This window comes from Carcharodon carcharias, chromosome 5, assembly GCF_017639515.1.
Source record: "Carcharodon carcharias isolate sCarCar2 chromosome 5, sCarCar2.pri, whole genome shotgun sequence".
Classification (NCBI taxonomy): Eukaryota; Metazoa; Chordata; class Chondrichthyes; order Lamniformes; family Lamnidae; genus Carcharodon; species Carcharodon carcharias.
This window is the reverse complement of record NC_054471.1, coordinates 72,245,439-72,266,440: the sequence shown is the minus strand read 5'-3', so window position 1 is coordinate 72,266,440 and position 21,002 is coordinate 72,245,439. Positions and strand designations below refer to the sequence as shown.

Sequence of the window (21,002 nt, the reverse complement as noted above, 5' to 3'; positions counted from 1 at the left end):
TGGGGGTCCAAAGAAACATGGTGGGGTCTAGGTATGTAGATCAGTAAAATACCAGTGTTATGAATAGGTACAGAATAATCAAAGGCTAATGTCATGCTTTCCTTTCTGTTTAGAAGAATAGAGTTCAAGGGAATGCAAATTATGTTCCAGCTATACAAAGTCCTGGTTAGATCACAACTGATGTGGGCACTATGCCTTAGGAAGAATATACTGGCCTTGCAGGGAGTACAGCATATGATTACCAGAATTATACCTGGACTCCAAGGGTTAAATTACAAGGAGAGAATACACAAGGGTTAAAATACAAGGAGAGAATATGCAAACTAGGACCATAACCCATGGAATTTAGAAGGTTATGGGGTGTTTTGATTGACATTTTCAAGGGTTATTAAGGGAGCAGATGGGATAGATAGAGACACTCCATCCACTGGATGAGGAGTTCAGGGCTAAAGGGAATAACCTAAAAATTAGAGGCAGACCAAAGGGTAGTAGAAGTTATGAACTATAATGCAATGTGAAATATTAAGCTTATATCTGAGATTGATATATTTTTATTGAACAAGTGGTATTAAGGAATGTGAGATAAAAGAGGATATACGTAGTTCGGTCACAGATCAGCAATGATCACATTGAATGGTGCAGCAGGCTCGAATGGGGCTAAATGCGCTCCGCCTGTTCCTATAATTTTGCCTTTATTAATCAATGAGAAATCATGGGGTGCATGAAACTATTTGTCCACAATTTACATTTAAATAGTACATCTAAATTACAATATTTATTTTTCCATATGCATAGAAACTGTTCAGGTCATATTGTCTGCTACTCCTGGTAAAACCACAGCAGGTACAACTGATCCAGCAGAAGCTACAAGACTTCTGGCTGAGAAACGACGAATAGCACGGGAACAGAGAGATCGGGAGGAAGAAGAGAAAAGAGAACAAGAGGAGAGAGAAAGGTGCCTCATTATTTTGATATAGATTAGAGGTGTTGCTATCTTGAAATTTCAATAATCTACTCTCAAAAACAGTGCTCAGCCAAATTTTATCAAATGTGTGATGGAGAATTCCAGCCTGCAATATTGCCCTTGGGAGATAAATGCTTACCTAACTTGCATCAAGTTCAAATGGAAAAAGAAACCAAATTCAGGTCAATGAAACGTTAACTGTTTCTCTCTCCACAGATGCCTGACTTGCTGAGTACTTCCAGCGTTTTCTATTTTTCATTTCAGATTTCTGGCATCTGCAAAGCAAAAAGCAGAATACTGCATCAAGTCCCATCACCTCTGTGCTCGCTGACTTACATTGGCTCTCAGTTTGACAACACTGCAATTTTTAAATTCTCATCCTTGTTTTCAAACCCCTCCAAGACCTCACCTCTCCCTACCTCTGTTGTTTCTTCCAGTCCCACAAGCCTTGGATCTCTGTGCTCTTCTTGCAATTTTAATTACTCCCATTGGTGGCTCTGTCTTAGCTGCTTAGGCTGTAAAATCTTGAAACCTAAACCTCCTAAACCTTTTCCCTCATCTACCCCTCTCTCCTTATTTAAAATGTTCCTTAAATCCTATCTCTTTGACCAAGCTTTTGGTTGCACATGCTAATTTCTCCGTAAGTGGCTTAGTATCAATTTTTATTTGATAAGGCACTTGTGAAATGCTCTGAGATGTTTTACTATGTTAAAGGCACTATAGAAATGGAAGTTTTTGTTGCACCTTTTAGAGTGCACTGGGCAAAGGTAGTTTCCTACTAATGAAACAGTGAGTTGCACTGTAAAAATTCAATTTGCCATTGCCTTATGCTTTTTAACATTGAAGTATTTAAATGAACAGACTAGCTAAAGTTGACTTGCAGTCTAGGGAAAAAAAATTGGTAAGCGATTGATAATTATGTAGTAAGAAATGATTTTTTTTCTGTGCACATCGCAATGCCTCCAATCCTGGTGCAATTATTGAATTAAAACATAATTAGCACCATCAGGATAGGAGCCCATTTTTTAAAAAATTGTATTGTCAAAACCACCATTTCATTACTTGCTTATCATGAGTCAACTTTGACAAACTGTCTATCTGGTAAACCTCTGAATGCACATATTTCTTGAAATGGTTGGTGTCAATATAGATTCCATTGTGATCGATGCAAATGACAATGATTACTCCTGAGGAAATCATTCTACACTGCTTTTTGGAATCTGTTGTTTGTGGGGAAGCACTTAAAAAAAAACTTGATGCAATACAGACTGACTTGATTTCGTAGAATGGTTACAGCACAAAAGGAGTCCATTCTGCCCATTGTGCCTGTGCTGACCTCTTGCACGAACAATTCATCTCGTGCCACTCCTGCCTTTTCCCTGCAGTCCTGCATATTTTTCCTTTGCAGATATTGATCCAATTCCCTTTTGAATGCCTCAATTGAACCTGGCTCCATCATACACTCACACAGTGCATTCCAGATCCTAATCATTCACTGCATAAAATTTTTCCTCATATTGCTTCCACCAATGGGAACAGCTTCTCCCCAACCAATGTGATTTTAAATACCTTGATCAAATTAGCAGAAAGGTGAAGGGAGTAGTGTGAGAAACTTTGAGCTGTAACATTAACTAGCACAAAGTTATTCAACTGCAGCAATATTTTAGTTAAAGAGCAAGAAATGTAAGAAAGTAAAATAGCCATTTAAGGCTGAAAATATGGGAAATGCAGGAGGTGAGTTATCACCTGCAACAGCAATCATCAGATACAACCCTTCATCAAAATAGTTAAGTTAAAAATTTCATCTGAACATTCATTAGGGGAGTAAGTCCAAACCATTTCAGCTTTGGTAGTACTTGGCTGTGATTCCAGTGTTTATTATTAAAGGACAAATACTGCTTTGATACTGCAAGATAAGATTCAAAAAGTTGAAAATATTTTGTTTAGTAAAATGCAGGCTTGGAGGTCTGTTATTTGAATTTTATAGAAATATAACAAAATTAGGTTCTTTTCGCATGCACTAACATATTTGAAATCCTTAGCCAAAGAGGAAGGTTAGATATTGGGAAGTATTCCCTCCTGAGATTTATTACTGAAGCATGCATCAAGCAGGGATTCCCTGCAAATATTAAAAAGCGAAGTAGACAGGTTTCCAAAAAGATAAAGAACTTTAAATTATGGGTTAGCTGGGATTAGAATTGTTTATGGAATACTACAGTCTCCTGGAACTTAATCACCTTATCCAGACCTTTTTCTAAATTGGCCTTGGGAGTTTTATCATGTCTGTTAGAGGTTGAATTATTGTGGATAGATTAGTGGTGTACCTGGTTATGCATCATCTGGGTGTGGTTGGTGTGATAAATCAGATGGCCTTTTCCCAAATGATCTTAAATAGCGGCCAAATACACAATAAAAGTCATTATGTAGAGTGCCGGAATGTAGATGTAAATGTGACATTAGAAAGGAAGCTGATCAGATTTAAAACAATCAAGCACAAATGATTTATTTTTTGCTTCACTGGTGCAATTCAGAATAAAATTTCCCAACATACTTTTCAATACTAATTAGATATTTTATTTGCGAGACAATTGCTTGGTAAACCTTTTCTGAAACTATCCCAAACTGGAAGTTGTGTATATTTTTTATTTAAACGAGAGCAGGTTTGGCATTTTATGCTGATATCTCCAATGTTAATATTTCGAGGCTTTTCAGGCAAATTCATATTCTTTACTGCTGATACAGCTCTGGCTGTATCCCTGTTTCCCAGATGGCCTTTGTACGCACCATGTATGTCCAGCCTTTTGTTTTTATTTCCAGTATTCATTATTCTTGTCACAATTAAAAGATGCAAGATATCAGTTAACATTTGTAAGATAAGAGTTGGCTACCAAGCTTCAGGTGGGAACCTTCATTAAAAAATTCAAGTACCCTTCGTTGAAAATAATCTTCTAAAAAAAATTCTAAAGGAAACAAATATATCCAAAGTGGTGCACTTTTGTTTTGCACATGTCTGAACAAAATGTTCATGGATCGCTGTTAAATTTAGACAAATGAGAGAAGAAATGCTGCGACGAAAATCTGAAGAAAAAGCTCGTCGTGAAGAGGAAGCTCGGAGACTTGAAGAAGAAAGAAGACTTCAAGAAGCACAACAAAAACTTGAAGAGGAACATCAATTTCTGGAGGAAAAGGCTCAGAGAGAGAGATATGAAACAGAACGTTTGCAAAAGCAAGTACGTTTTCAGTTTATTATTCCTGAAAATGACATAGTATGTACTTTTAATTATCACTTTTGAATTCCACAAATTAGATGAGTTTCAATCATATTAACTTGCTTCAAAGAGAAGTAAATGCAATTAATATTCGAATGTTGCTGATCATTAAAGTGCTGGTACTGTGGTTTTGGTGCAGTGGCAATGGGACCACCGTTTGTTAGTGCTGTTAGTACATGCAGTGAAATGAGCTGACCTTCTACTAAAGTGCAAGGTCAGCTAACTTAAACATTAGTGCAGCTGATGACTTGAATGCCTGAGACCACAAGGAGAAGCTGCTGCTGCTTTCAAAGCTGTTCTGGTAAGGAAGCGGAGGAACATCAACTACTCGCTGCACAATGTGACAAATGGATGGAATAAGGAGATACCACTCAATGCATTTGCACCCCATTCCATTAGGGTATGTAAAAATTTAGGATTTTTTCTGTTATGCTGAATGTTTTGTTTGCGGTAAAAGGAATAAAGGACACCTTTACAAGACACTAAGGTAGCATTCCTCCAATCAGTCAGGCACCCGCCTCTTGTTAAAGGATGCAAGTGGTTTGCTTCATTTTGATTCTTGGCTGTAAGTGCCTTATTGTGTCACTTTTCAGGTCTTGCCCTTGGATTCTGCAGCGAATATCCAGCCATGCCCAAAGTCCCCTTGGTCCTCTCCCTCACCATCTAGCTTTCTTTCCTTTTCAAATAACAGTGCTGTAGATCGTTATAAAAGAGATCTTGGCAGCTGCCAGCATAACGAATATTATTGTGCACAGGTCTGTATCTATGTTCACAGACCAGCTATTCATCCGTGTGGTAATACCCATTTTTGTTCGTTAAAGAGGTATGGATCTGATTGGCTGCATTTATGCTATCATAATGCCCTATATTGGAGGAATCTAGCCAGATTGTAATAAAAGTATGGAGCTTGCTTGTAGTGCTGCATATTTTCCTCAGGGAAGTAATCAATTAAGAGTCATGGGAAAACCAGGCATCTATGACCAATATGATGCAACCATGCAATACAGATCGGGAAATTTGGCAAATACTACTTTCTATTGCTTGGAAGGACCCAATAGAGAAAAAGTTTCAAGACAGCAGTCACCTTGATGGCTACTGGCAGTCATTCAGTGGCATGCAGGTATAGCTACAGGGCCATATTCAGTTGTCATGCCAGTTGTGAAAAATTATAATCTCAAGCATATTTCTTGTACATCCAAATATAATTTAGTCTGTAAACACCAGTTGATTTTATAAGGACTATTCTTAATTGATCTAAGGTGCAAATATATGGCTAGCATTCCTCCCATGGTGCTCCTATACTATTTCTTGCTGTAAATAGAAGGGGGAGGTCTTGTGGTGTTCCTGCTTCTGGGCCAGAAGCTCTGCGTTCAAGTCCCACTTCAGGACCTGATGGCTACGGAAGGTGCATTCATAATATAGCCTAACAGGTTGACTATCAGCCTGTAAATCCTTCCAATATACCTGATGACAGGCAGTAAATGTGGAGAGTTTCCTTGTCAGCCATACTGCATAAAGCAATGGCAAGCCATTACAGTACTTTGCCAAGTATAATCATGGACCAATCCAATAGAATCCCATGGTCGCAGTGCCCTCTTCGGGCATCATACCTGAAGGAGGAGGAAATAGAAAGGAATGATTAGAATGATATTAATTGCTCCTATGGAAGCAATGCACAATCCGTTCCTTGGGGAACAGGCAATAGCTGGTTGGGCACTGCTTTAAGGAGCTTTCAGTAACTTCCTTTCCCTAAGTCCAGCAGTTCAGCAAAGAAAAATCTAATAAAACTGTTTCAGACACATTCTCCCAATAAAAAATAAACCACAACACTGAAAACTCATAGTTCCCATGTTACCTGAGCATCTGGAGCACTCTTTAGGTGTCTTCACTCTCTAGGTATCATTGCTGCAATATTCATGTTTTTAATAAGCTGACTGCACAATTGGTATGCAGATATTTCTGGAGCATGAGGTACACTTCACACGGATGCTAAACAGGCCCTAACACTCTGTAACATGAGGAGCAGATGCCCTGTGTGTAGCAATGCTATAGGTCCTGGGATTTTTTATTCTGAGCAGAAGTTGCCGAACGTTAGTAAACGCAGGGAGCAGTCTGTTTTCAGTAAAGAATTAGATTACGTTTTGCGGAATTTTCATGTAAGGTAATGTAAAATTGGAAAACATATGCGATCCACTAGAATCTGAAGTTTTTTCGGGAGATTAATTGAGCTTGCGTCTATTTAACACAACCATCTCAATCTGTGTTCTTTTTGAATTTGAAAGATTGAGTGGGATTTTCTGGCCCCGCCCACTGCCAGAATCATTCAGTCCTGCCAAATCTCCCACGGTGTGTTCCTCCTCGATGGGACTGGAAAATCCTGGCTTATGCTCCACTCATGGAAATAAGAATCATTGTAGTGACCCTCAAGTAGTAGTTAATGTGTTTAATAATGTGAACCATATGCTGGTTTGGTAACCATGGCTATATGATTTATTGTCAAGATAACTCATGTATTGTGGAGAAGGTGTTTGCCACATTTAATTTTCAGAAAATGCAGCTTAAATCTCGCTTCTTCATCTGCATCCTCCATATGCTGTAGGTATATAGTCTATCTTAAATTCTTGGGCAGTGTGCTTTGAGCGTGCATAAATATCACTTCATTACATTGAAGATAAACAGGTGTTGAATTTAGTTCCCTATTTGTAATGCACTAGGTCCTGACCCAGTCAATATTTAGCTGGTTAAATTTTGCTTGTTTCTGCTATTGCCACTTTGAGCTGTTATTTTTGCAGAAGTATGGAAGAAGCAGAGTGGTATTTTGTTTTGGACTATCCAGGTTTCTGTTTCTTTTCAAGTTAATTCTATTTACTTCATCTTCATTTCACCCTATCAATATACCTTTCTGTTCCCTTTTCCTTCATGTTTTCATCCATAATACATTCTTTATTGAATGCATTAATAACTGTTATATTCATGGCCCCTAGTTTTGGACCCCCTTCTCCTCCTCCTCTCCCCCCACCCCCCAAAGTAAGTGGAAATTTCTCTGCTTATACTTTATTGAACCCCTTCATAATTTTTAGGACTCTATTGGGTCTAGCCTTTTAACTCTGTCTGGCTGAAATGAACTCCCGTGCTTTGTTTGCTCTTTTTATGGTTTTGTGAATCTGCATTAGTACTTTTAATGATTTCTGAATTTGCACTCCTAGATCTCTTCCTGCCTCTACCTCATTTATGTTCTTATTTTCCAAGGAGTACATGGCCATTTTATTCTTCCTACCAAAAATGTACCAGCTCACACTTGCCTCTGTATAAATTAATTTAGTTGTTTGGTAGTACAGAACTTGAGTATTGCTGAAAAACAACACGTCAAAGCTTTTCAGCTAGCATTCCTCAGGACAATTCGCAAGAATACCAAATGTAAAGGGAACAACAATTTATACTTCATGAGAAGAGAGTGCTGATTGGTTGGCAAGTGGACTCTGATTGATAGAGGTGTTGCCATGGCGAATGTACCAGTTATTGACTGACAGTTATCTGCCAAGCTTTGTTTAATTCAAATGAGGCAGGTTGACTCTGGTCAAGGCATTGTCCTGGGAATGAACCAGAAAATATCTGTTCAGAACAATATTTTCTTCAGTTCAAACAGGCACAATGTGTGTTACATGTTCTTTGTCTGCAAAGAACAGGGCCTGTAAGTGTGCTACAAATGCTTTGACAGCATGCCTTTTTTCAGGAATACGTAATTCATTTGCTAATTACACCCTGGTCCACTCCTCCATCACCCCCTACTCCTCAATCCCCACCCACGGCACCTCCACATGCATACCCAAAAGATGCAACACCTTCACTTCACTTCCTCTCTCCTCACCGTCCAAGGGCCCAAACATTCCTTTCAAGTGAAGCAGCATTTCACTTACATTTCCCCCAACTTAGTCTACTGCATTCGTTGCTCCCAATGCGGTCTCCTCTACATTGGAGACACCAAACGCAAACTGGGCGACCGCTTTGCAGAATACCTGCCGTCTGTCCGCAAGAATGACCAAAACCTCCCTGTCACTTGCCATTTGAACACTCCATCCTGCTCTCTTGCCCATGTCTGTCCTTGGCTTAATGCATTGTTCCAGTGAAGCCCAACGCAAACTGGAGGAATGGCACCTCATCTTCCGACTAGGCATTTTACAGCCTTCCAAACTGAATATTGAATTCAACAACTTTAGATCTTGAACTCCCTCCTCCATCCCCACCCCCTTTCTGTTTCTTCCCCCTCCCTTTTGTTTTGTCCAATAATTTATATGGATTTTTCTTTTCCCATCTATTTCCATTATTTTTAAATCTATACCTTTTATGCCCTGTTAGTCTTATTCCACCCCACCCCCACTAGAGCTGTACCTTGTGTGTCCTGCCATCCATTCTTAATTAGCACATTCGTTTAGATAATATCACCACCTTCAACACCTCTTTGTTTTTTTGTCTGTGACATCTTTTAATTATCTGCTCCTATCACTGCTTGCTTGTCCCTACAACCACCACCACCCCCCACCCCCCCAAACACCTTAAACTAGCTTATATTTCACCCCTCTCCTAATTTTACTCAGTTCTTTGAAGGGTCATGAGGACTCGAAACGTCAACTTTTTTCTTCTCCGTTGTTGCTGCTAGACCTGCTGAGTTTTTCCAGGTAATTCTGTTTTTGTTTTACTAATTACATGTCCATTCTGCAAGATAGCTAATGTACTACGCTGTTTTGCCACAGTCGTCCTCCGTGCTAACTATACTCCTCAATTTGGTGTAATCTGCAAATTTTGATATTGTACTTCAGGGAAAAATTATGTACATGAATTGTGAGTAGCAGTCTCAGTACTGGTCCTTATGGAACACCATCTCCCATCTCCTGCCTGTCTGAGTAACTTTCTTTAACATAATTTATTCTTGTTTTTTAGCCAATTTACTATCCATTGGCTTGGCTACCAACTGAGCTAAATTTAAACTTTAGACCAGCTGACAGTATCTTGTAAGCAAATAAAATGGAAAAAAGGACATTAGCATTTGGATGCCAGAGGCTAATATAGATACTGCAGTTTTACAATAGGCACTGGGTATAATCCAACTGAGATTTAGTTGCGTGTACCCTTTGACACTGAGCCATGCAATACATTATCTGCATTAAAAGCAAAGTGCTGAAGAGTTTGATCAGTGTGTCTGTCCCAGCATCTGCCAAAGACTTTAAATATTGGAAAACCTTGTCTTAATTACCTTGGACAGTGCTGATTTTTGGTGACAACAAAAAAACCAGCACCATATTATCCTGGTGAATCAGTGACTTCAGTTGATGCTTGGAATTTGCTCAGTCTAGGAACCTAATACATCCTTCGTTGCCGAGAGCTTTGCAATATCAACCACAGCTAATTATGTGTAAATCAGGCTAGATTATGCACATTTCTTCCATTTAAGTAATTATCTAGGTACATGGGTCCCTTCATTCTGAAACTGCAGTTCTGTTAAAGTAATCCTGGTGACTATTAGCACCTGCTATGTTCCAGGTTATACTCTCCTGATGATCAAATAGCATAATTATCCACTAAAGCTTCCAAAACATAACCCAAGAAATTGCCTTGAAACAACCCTAATGCATACTCCCAGTTGTTTATTGTAGGTGATAGATAACCTTGTTCTACATAGAGGAGCATAATTCCCTTTTACCATTTTCACTAGGAGCTCCTGTCTCAGATATTCAGAATTGCGCTAAGGAGCAAATTTTGAGGAAACAGGGATCTATAGCCCAGGAATCATCTAAGTATGCAGCATGACTGAATTAACACCACAAACAAGGCCATCAGCTACTTGGTGGAATCAGTTAAAAATTATGGGTTTGATTTGTACAAGGGTGGGAGCAGTGCGAATGAACCCAGTAGGAGGGCGCACCTGGAGGGTTTAAGGATGGGGAGGCCCTGCCAATCCATTGGTATGACCTCTTTTTCTAAAATAAGAGTTTCTACCCGTCATGGATATCTACAATCTGGCCAGCAGGTGTGAATAGGAATTTGGTGGCAGGAGGCTGCAGCAGGGGACTTGTGGGAACTGTCTCCAGCAGTTGGATCTGGAGGTAATCAGGAATTGGTGGTGGGGGTGGGGGAGGTAGAAGGTGTGATCCAGTATGATCAGTGGGAGAGTTGAAGCTGGAGAGGCCTGGTGGCTAGTGTTCCTTCTGTCTCACTGGGAGTTCAAACTGAAATAATTTTCTTAAACTTACCTTGTCCTTTGCCAATTCGTTGGCTCCTCCCTTCATGATTCTGTTGCTGGGCTGGCAGTTAATGGTTCTGATGAAATCACTGTGCCTTGACTTTTGCATGTTAGATAGGACTACCAAATGCCACCTGCATTTAACTGCAGCCTTGTTGATGGCCTGATTCATCGCCATTAATATTATGCTATTGTATTATGCAGGTAGCATCATTATTAAGATTTTAACTCCTCATCTAACACTTAACCTGCCAGAGTGGAGGATGGGGTTAAAATTGAGGCCAATGATTCTAGTCATAGCTGACAAATTAAGGGAATGCAGCCAGCAGATGCCCATAGAATCTACTTTACAAATTCCCTTACCACATAGGCCTAATGAAAGAAGGATGAAGAGAGACATGTGTTCTTTGAGCAGAATTCTTTCTTTAAATCTTGCACTTGCTATATAGCCCCTTTCTTTTCAGAATGGTCACAAAGCTTTGGTCTAATTAATGATACTTCACCCTATAGTTAGCGTCCACAGTGGCTCAGCAGATCCATTGGGCAGAATTTTCTGCCTGTCGGGCGGGTGGGCCCGACCCAATCTCCGGTGGGCGGGGAGCCGATCCCCGCCAGCGAGGTGGGCTGCACCACCATTGTACTTGGGCGGGCCAATTAAGGCTTGCCCAGCGTGACGTCCAGCAGGAAGTGCCATGTGCTTCCTGTGTGGGCGGGGAGGGTTCCCCAAAAGTGAGAGTGCGCTCTTTCGCACATGCACACGAAAGAGCGCACATCTCCGTGAGGCTAAGTGCAGCCTCAGGGAGATCGCTTACACTTTGAAAAAGATTAAAAATAGAAATAAAAATATTCCTAACATGTCCCCCTCATGTGACAATGTCACATGAGTTGGGACATGTTCATAAATTACAGTAAAACTTTATTAAAGTTTTTAGAACCCTGCATGAAACCTCATCCCGCCTATGGGTGAGGTTTCATGTTTTTTCTATTTGCTGCTGGGGCTCCTGGCCTGCCCACCAACCTTAAGGTTGGACAGGCAGGTCCTTTAATTGTTTAAGTGATCTTGTCAATTGACCATTGACAGGTCGGCGGGTCCGCAGCTGATTTTTCTGCGCCCCCGCCTTCCTGAAAATTTAAATGGGCCGGGATGACGTTGGGGGTTCTGCCTGACTTCATCCCACGTCATTTTATGCTCAGTGAGCGGGCCCCGCCCCCTGCTTGCTGACGGCAAAATTCTGCCCATTGTATTGCACATCGGTGTTCAGGTTAAAGGTTGCACTCCAGTTCCACGATCCTGTCATGGTAAATCACTTTAAACTGCCTTTAACAATGCTGTTAATTCCCTCACATCTTCCACAGGTAATTAAAACTCTGATTGAAAAGTGATTGTCATCAATCTTGTCTTTGCAGTGGTTTCATGCAGTATGTGACAAGACCCTTGGGCATGACATGCTGGTAGCAAATTGTCAGTTTGATCTCTGGGCAAAATGCCTTGCACTGGCTCGGCGGCTGACTGGATTGTGTAGGAGTCATTGCTATCTATCCATTCTTGCACAACCACTGTTCAGCATACAGTATCACCACACAATTGGAACAATGTAACCCATCCATATGTCCTTCCCTAGAATGGGTAGGACCCAAAAGACTAGTTCATTGCAAACAAGTTGTGTGGAATCCTTTCTATATTGTAACAAGTGCTCTCAATTGGCTTGAAGTGCAGTATCCCCTTTTAATACATTATATTAGAATTTCAGCTCTGATGGCAAGTGCCATCTTAATAAAACACAGTGCCTGAGAATTTTTGCAATCATTGGCCTGAATCTATACATCTATTTCACTTTCTCATTTTACCACCACCTCCCCCATTCCTAATCAGTAAAGATTGGGCCTCAATCTTGAAGCTTGGGTCACTTGTTAATGTTGGAATCAAGTTACAATGAAGCGCATGCTTTAGTTATAAGTGAGAGCACCCCCACCAGTCCCAAAAACCATCCAGACGTAACATAGGGTATGATGGCTTTGGGCCGGCAATACAATGTCATCACACCAGTCTCTGAAATTTTTTTGAGACTTTTTCAATGAACTAAAACTGCCCAATGGGATTTGAACACTTTTTAAAATTTGTTCTTGGGATTTGAGCGAAGCTGGCAAGGCCAGCATTTGTTGTCCAACTCTAATAGCTGTTGAACTGAATGACCTGCTTGGCCATTTTAGTGGGCAGTTCAGAGTCAACCACATTGCCGTTGGTTTGGAGTCATATGTAGACCAGAGAGGTAAGGATGGTAGATTTCCCCTCCTGAAGAACATTAGGACAATCCAATGGTTTCATGATCATTCTTAATGAGACTAGCATTTTACCCCAGTTTTATGAACTAATTGAATTACATTCCCCCAGCTGTTGTGGTGGGACTTGAACTCATGTCTCTGAAGCATTAGTCCAGGCCTCTGGATTACTAGTCCAGTAAAATCACCATTATGTTACCATACCCTGTTTACCAGTCCAGTAATATAACTGCTAGGGTGCTGTATTCGTCACCTGTGAGTAAACTGTTTTGAACCAATTGGGTGGGCAGTGCAGCTCATCATCCACTTCCAGTAGCTCAACATATTTTCAGGAGTTTATCCAGTGTTGGACCCATTCGCTTGTGCAGATGTAACCATAAGCTCCCGTGTTTCTGAAGAGGGCAAAGGCCATTATTAGCCAGATGACTGGGGTAGTCTTTCTCTTTTTTTTAGGATATATAGGTTTCTGTACCTCTTTCCTCAGATCCCACAGATAATTCAGAAGATCGAAGCACATAGCAAAATTGTACTATTTCTTTGTATTGACTTCACAGTTTTCGGGGGGGAGGGTGGAATCTCAAGAGGTGGGGCAGTGGGGTAGTCTGTGGGCAGTTGTGGGTCAGTGCTATAGTCACCCAGAAGCTGGGAGTAGTTTCAATTCTTTTAAACGTTTTCTGGGTAACTATTGCTGTATGACGGTTGGAACCATCCGAAGTTTAAAATTTAAATTGCATTTTCAGATGGTTCCCAGTACAGGGCAATTGCCCATCGGAAGTTTGAATTTCCCAAGCAATTGCTATGCTATCCCCTTACCTGGAACTTCCGAAGGATGTGGTCTGGTCCAGCGCACCTTTGAGGTACTCCCCGTATGTTCTGTCTTTGGGCAGAATTTTGCCTTTGGTTGGCTGGCGGGCGGGCCCCATCGGCTTGGCGGTGGTTAGGCAGCTGAACTCTGCCACCGAAACGGGGCCTGGCGCCATTTTAAGTAGGCAGGCCAATTAAGGCCTGCCCGACGGGAAGCGCAATCCACTTCCTGTGCGGGGAGTGGAGGGATTCCCCAACTCAAAATGCGCTCTTTTGCGCATGCACATGAAAGAGCGCACTGCTCCCTGAGACTAAATGCTGTCTCGGGGAGATTACTGACATTCTAAAAAGCTTTAAAAATAGAAAAATATAAAAATTATTAGCATGTCCCCCTCATGTGACATTGTCACACGAGATGGGACATATTAATAAAAAGCACATAAACTTTATTAAAGTTTTTAAAAATGGACATGAAACCTCATCCCGCCAGTGGATGAGGTTTCATGTATTATCAGAAGCCCGCCGGGGCTCCTGGCCTGCCCGCCAACCTTAAGGTTGGACAGACAGGGTATTTAACTACCTTAATTATCCTGTCAATGGCCTTAATTGTCCATTGACAGGTCGGAGGGCGGACAGCTGATTTCGCTGTCCACCGCCTTCCTCAAATTTAAATGGACTGGGTTGACGTCAGGGATTCCGCGTCATTTTCCTGTTGGCGAGTGGGCCCCGCCCCCCAGATCGCCAATGGGAAAATTCAGGCCTTGGAGTTCAGAAGTTACAGCCCTCTATGTTGATTAATCCTATCTCTCGTGATTGATCGAAATGGACTTAATTTCTAACTTCCATTTGATTTTTAGTTTTAAAATCTAGCTGTGTTCAAGTTCGTCTAATTTCACAGTCTGTTTGGATCATTGAAAGATCACCTATGTTATCCTTTTTATTAAGACTGTTTCGTACAATTGTTTAGTTAGCCCCCTTAATAGTTCATAACATCTTTGCATTTATTTTTGTAATTCTTGTCCATGGCTTTTGTGAGTTCTATTTCTTGTTGACGTGTTCAGGCTTTATAAACAATGTTCTAAGATTGCTGACTACAATTGTTAAGATGATTAATCTGATACATTGCAACATTTACAGAAAGAGGAAGATGCTCGTGCTCGGGAAGAAGCTGAGAGGCTGCGAATAGAACGTGAAAAGCACTTTCAGAAAGAAGAACAAGAGCGTATGGAAAGGAAAAAGGTAAAATGCCACATTTAAAAAAAAAAAGTTTTTTCTCTGATCTCTGGAAGTCATGGTGGGTGTCAGTGCAATTGCTGGCCACCCCCTTGACTCAAAGAAATGGCCGTTTTTCATTGGCCTAAAGAGGAATATCCACAAGAAGTTTAATGATAGGATGTGGGACATTCACATTTGACATTCATTCACTTGCAGTTTGCAGCAAGAGTTGCTCGACAGCACTTCCAAATTGCAACCTTAATTTAATGGCGTATTGTTTTCCCCTCCCTTGACCTGAATTGCTGAAGCAAATTTATTGTCATGCCAGCTGCAATGAGCTAAGTTAAGTCCAGACTGTAGATCCAGACTGTAGAGTGATATTACTGTGTTCTGCACAGAACAGTCTATTTGCTAATTGAACTATGACACCTATTTTGGACTGTGGACTAGGTAGTTCAGGGGTGCCCCAACTGTGGGTTGTAACCCCAATTTTTTTTTTCCTGGCCCTGGTTCGCTGAGAAGCGATGGAGAGGGAATGAACTCTGAGGCAACGTCAGCACCTGCCATGAGTGCATCTGATTTTTCTTTTCTGGCCCCAGTTCATTGGGGAGGGAGGGAAGAGTCCATCTAAGTGACCCCCATGCATTACAGTTGCTTGAGAGAGCTGCATCAATCAATGGAACCCTGATTGGAAGGTCAGTGGGTGGGGGAGGGAGGTCATGCTGCAGTTGGAGGATTAGGCTGAGGGGTGGGGCTAGGAAGGATCCCTTGTGCAGAAACTCCTGATTGACATGAATGTGATGTATGTTTATTTTTAATGTATGAACTTTAATAATTAAATATTGAATGATGTTATCCTGCTTTTTTTTTGTTGGGTAATGCCAATTTTGAAGCATTAAAATGGGGTCGCATTGGGAAAAAATTTGGGAAGCTCTGGATTGAGAAACGAATAACAATATGACAAAGCACTACACAAGCCATTTGTGGCCGGTTTTTTGCCTATCAGGTGGACTAGATAATTGAATGATAGCAAGGAGACATGAACAGATTAGTTGAACTAGCTGATTGGCAGAAATTTGAACTAGTATATTTTTAGGATAAAGAACAGTGAGAAGAACAATACCCTAAATGCTCAGCCCTTTAAACCCACATATCTAAATCGCTTAGATTTACCCATTGTCAAATATATTTTGTTAACAATCGTACATTTGGTTTCTTGCTATGGCTACCAAGAGCAGTATAGATCAGTGTACTAAGGCAAAAACAAAAGACAGAAATACCTGGAAAAACTCAGCAGGTCTGGCAGCATCGGTGGAGAAGAGCACAGTCGAGTCCTCATGACCCTTCAACAGAACTAAGTAAAAATAGGAAAAGGGTGAAATATAAACTGTTTTGGGGTGGGGGGGGTGCGGTTGGTGTTGGGACAAGAAGAGCTAGGTAAAGAGCCAGCGATAGGTGGAGATAACCAAAAGATGTCACAGACAAAAGGACAAAGAGGTGTTGAAGGTGGTGGAAATATCTAAAGGAATGTGCTAATTAAGGGTAGAAAGCAGGACAAACAAGGTACAAATAGCTCTGGTGGGGGTGGGGTGAAGGAATACTAAAAAGGCTAAAAGGTAGAGGTAAAACAATGGGTGGAAATACATTTAAAAATAATGGAAATAGTTGGGAAAAGAAAAACCTATATAAATTATTGGAAAAAACAAAAAGGAGGGGGAAGAAACGGAAAGGGGGTGGGGAAGGAGGAGAGAGTTCATGGTCTAAAATTGTTGAATTCAATATTCAGTCCGGAAGGCTGTAAAGTGCCTAGTCGGAAGATGAAGTGCTGTTCCTCCAGTTTGTGTTGAGCTTCACTGGAACAATGAAGCAAGCCAAGGATGGACATGTGGGCATGAGAGCAGGGTGGTGTGTTGAAATGGCAAGCGACAGGGAGGTCTGGGTAATGCTTGCGGACAGACCGAAGGTGTTCTGCAAAGCGGTCACCCAGTCTGCGTTTGGTCTCTCCAATGTAGAAGAAACCGCATTGGGAGCAACAAATGCAGTAGACTAAGTTGAGGGAAGTGCAAGTGAAATGCTGCTTTACTTGAAAGGAGTGTTTGGGCCCTTGGACGGTGAGGAGAGGGGAAGTGAAGGGGCAGGTGTTGCATCTTCTGCGGTTGCATGGGAAGGTGCTGTGGGAGGGAGTTGAGAAGTAGGGGGTGATGGAGGAGTGGACCAAGAATGGTTCCCATTCAACTGCAGAAGATGCAACACCTGCCCCTTCACTTCCCCTCTCCTCATCGTCCAAGGGCCCAAATACTCCTTTCAAGTGAAGCAGCATTTCACTTGCACTTCCGTCAACTTAGTCTACTGTATTTGTTGCTCCCAATGCTGTTTCCTCTACATTGGAGAGACCAAACACAGACTGGGTGACCGCTTTGCAGAACACCTTCAGTCTGTCCGCAAGCATTACCCAGACCTCCCTGTCGCTTGCCATTTCAACACTCCACCCTGCTCTTATGCCCACGTCTGTCCTTGGCCTGCTGCATTGTTCCAGTGAAGCTCAACACAAACTGGAGGAACAGCACTTCATCTTCCGACTAGGCACTTTACAGCCTTCCGGACTGAATATTGAGTTCAACACTTTTAGACCATGAACTCTCTCCTCCATCTCCAACCCCTTTCCGTTTCTTCTCCCTCCTTTTTGTTTTTTCGAATAATTTATATAGATTTTTCTTTTCCCACCTATTTCAATTTTTAAATTTATTTCCACCCATTGTTTTACCTCTACCTTTTAGCCTTTTTAGTATTCCTTCACCCCACCCCACCCCACCCCCACCAGAGCTATCTGTACCTTGTTTGTCCTGCTTTCTACCCTTAATTAGTACATTCCTTTGGATAATATCACCACCTTCAACACCTCTTTGTCCTTTTGTCTGTGACATCTTTTGGTTATCTCCACCTCGCGCTGGCTCTTTACCTAGCTCTTCTTGTCCCAACACCACCCCCACCCCCCACCCCCCCAAAAAAAACCAGTTTATATTTCACCCCTTTCCTATTTTTACTTAGTTCTGTTGAAGGATCATGAGGACTCAAAAAGTCAACTGTGCTCTTCTCCACCGTTGCTGCTAGACCTGCTGAGTTTTTCCAGGTATTTCTGTCTTGCTTTTGTTTTGGATTTCCAGCATCCGCGGTTCTTTGCTTTTATATCAATGTGCTAAGGCAGATTGCTCTTGATTTCTGGCAGTTGTTTGGGCCTGTAGGTTGGGGGAGAAGGCCCTGCACGCTAACGGTCATTTTTTCTAATCACAATCAACATGAAGGAAAGGTAGAAAAGGCCATTAATAGATTTTATACACAAGGGCATTGTATTTATACAAGCATTGGTTAGAATAGTTAGAATGTTGAATGCTGTTCTAGTCACCCTATTAAAGGAAGAATATTAGCCATAGAAGAGATACAAATATGATGAACTGCAATAATGCTAGAAATAAGATGTAGTTATAAGGAAGGGCTGAAAAATGGGGAGTATTTTCACTAGAACAGAAAAGGTTAAAGAGATCCATTAAAGATTTCAAAAAGCTCTAATTTTCTGAAAATAAATAGAAGGTAATTGCCACTGCTGGTTGAATCAGTAATGAATATTGCTTAATCATTTATTTGAGAAAAGGAAGGGGCAGTAAAAAGAGATTAGCAGATGCTTCTGACACAAGTTTATTGATTGGCTGAATAGAGGCCTTCTGTCTGGTCATTTTTGTGCAATTCTATTGCGCAAGATTATTTACTTTGCTTAGTACTTGGAGCAATGAGCACATATTGAAACTTTACATACTTTTGTTTGCAGTTATTGATGTATTATTGATTGAATTTGTATTTTCTAGAGACTTGAGCAAATTATGAAAAGAACAAGAAGATCTGATGCTTCTGAAAAGGTATCCAAAATTACCAATATAGTTTTGAGGTAGTAGTTTGTACCTGAGCATTTTCTCATACTCCACTTTCTTTTAACAGAAGGATAATCAAGTAAGGCCCCCTGAGCAGAGAAATGGCGAAGTACCTAAACTAACATCTGTTGATGAAGGTAAGGCCAAAATATAAGAATTGAGGGCGTGTGGATATTCAGTTATGCAGTTAGATTTTGGCCCTTCAGTTCTAGACTTTAGATTCAAATCTAGAACAGAGTGAATGGTTTTCACAGAATCATAGAATTGTTACAGCACAGAAACGTTTGTTTTCAAGAGAACTTGAATGTGGCCATGCTCAATCCATACCTACTGTTATAATAGCCTGACAACCTACATGAGCAGAAATCTGAGGGGGTTGGCTGAAAGGGTTATCAGAAATGAGAATGGCAACCTGAAAGCAGACTTGCAGCACATTCCTTGCAATGACTCCTGGATGCTGCATGCATTTAGAAAAGGGGCTTTTAATTCTGTCTTTTTACCATTTTCCCTACTTTGGTCATCTTTTCTGGTGCACTCTTACATTTGTATGCAGTGTCCCTTCCTGTCATAATCTGGTTATAACTACCTGTATCTTTACCCTCCACTATTACCTTGTTGTTTCTTTACAATTTTTCAAATCTCCCCTCATGTGAACCTTCCCCGCCCCCCACTTAGTTTAAAACTCTCTTTACGGTCTTAGTTAAATGATTTGCCAGGACACTGTTTGGGCGAAGGTTGTCCCAAAGAGATGCAGTTCCCTGTTTTCCCCAGCACTGATGCCAGTACCTCGTGGATTGAAACCCATTTTTCACATGCATTCAACTCTCTGATGTTATTTATCCTATGCTAATTTATTTGTGGCTCAGGTAGTAATCCAGAGATGATTAACTTTTTGGTTCTACTTTTCAATTTAGCTCCTATCTGCTCATACTCAGCAGAACCATTTTTTTCGGTCTTACCAATGTCATTGGTCCCCACATGCAGCATGACAACTGGATCCTTCCCCTCCCATTCCAAGTTTTTCTCCAGCTTGTTATGAAACTATCATGTTTTTCAAAATAGTGCTGTGGGATATTGTAAGGTAGATTTATGGTTGTGTCTGTGTGACTGATTTAATTGAATTAGAGTCAGATAGACTGCAAGGTTGAAATTATCAGAAGAGTCAAATATGAAAAGGGGCATTTGCTAATGAGTGAGCTAGAGTCTAAGAGTCAGTAGATAAGGAGTGAATGAAATTTGCATTTTTAGATAAGTGAAGAGGTGGTTTGATTTTCAAAGGGATGGTAAGATGTTTACAACAAGGTAAATAGGGCAAGGTTATTATGTTTATTTTTCCCAAAAGGAAAGAGGCCATATTGACAACATGAAAGATTTTTATATTATGGGAGAAGTAAATTTCCGAAGACATGTAGAACAATGATACTTTACACATTGAAGAGGGTGAAATATATATAAAGGAGAATGGAAAGTTATGTGTGATGTGGCCATGTAAAATCTTGAAAGGTACACCATGTGACAGACTTGAAAGAAAACCTAGCTACTCTGCAGAAGTGCTGCTTCAGTAACTAAAGTTGTGTTAAAAGCCTTTGGAATTCCAATGTTGTGTGGGTGCTGTGGTAACCATGCTGGATTGTCTATTTAAATTTTAAATCTATTTTGAACTGTTGCCTTAAGGGGGGTGTGTAGTTAGGAGTCGAGTTAATTAGGAATCTTGGGATTTGTTATAATATCAAGTAACTGTAATCTTATGTATGTGTTTGAATTCTTTTTTGTTAATAAATCTTTTAATTTAAATTTTTTAAATCTCCTAAAGGTGTTAGTGGGCTCATTACTTCTGAATTCAATGCACACATCTTCTCATAATAAATACAAATTGCAAATCCATTGAGATAGCATGGCCAAGTTTCCCTTGTGCGCCAGGCAGACCAAATCCACATCACCTGCCACATCATAAGCTCCAAGCGATGTCTTTAACTCTGAAACCGGGCAGGCAATACAGCCTTCAGGACTCACGCTTTCAGCTGAAGAGAGTATATATATCCCAAACTATACTGTCCCCTACTACAATTACATTTCTTTTCACTCTCCACACTTGAATGGCCCCCAGGTCCACAATGCTGTGGACAGTTTGATCACTCTCCCTGCGGCCCCTACTCTTGTTCACACAAGCTGCAAAAGTATCAAACCTGTTGGCCAATTTTAAGGGCTGAGGCTCCTCCATTGGTACCTTCTGGATTTCTATGCCTGCCTTTCTTACCACCTTGTCCCTGGCCACAGACCTAATTTGAAGTATCTGGCCTAAGGGGCGT

The 21,002-nt window shown here is 40.9% G+C and overlaps 1 protein-coding gene across 4 annotated transcripts in view; it reads left to right on the top strand.

Annotated features, from left to right (window-relative positions):
• Nucleotides 1-21,002, top strand: part of map7b (microtubule-associated protein 7b) — a 170,516-nt gene that overhangs the window by 134,702 nt on the left and 14,812 nt on the right. For all 4 annotated transcript variants that reach the window (XM_041187175.1, XM_041187176.1, XM_041187174.1 and 1 more), the window contains exons 11-15: nucleotides 796-955; nucleotides 4,011-4,194; nucleotides 14,693-14,794; nucleotides 18,631-18,681; nucleotides 18,761-18,830. In XM_041187175.1, the coding sequence (XP_041043109.1) occupies nucleotides 796-955; nucleotides 4,011-4,194; nucleotides 14,693-14,794; nucleotides 18,631-18,681; nucleotides 18,761-18,830 (567 nt within the window). The remainder of the gene's footprint in view (nucleotides 1-795; nucleotides 956-4,010; nucleotides 4,195-14,692; nucleotides 14,795-18,630; nucleotides 18,682-18,760; nucleotides 18,831-21,002) is intronic.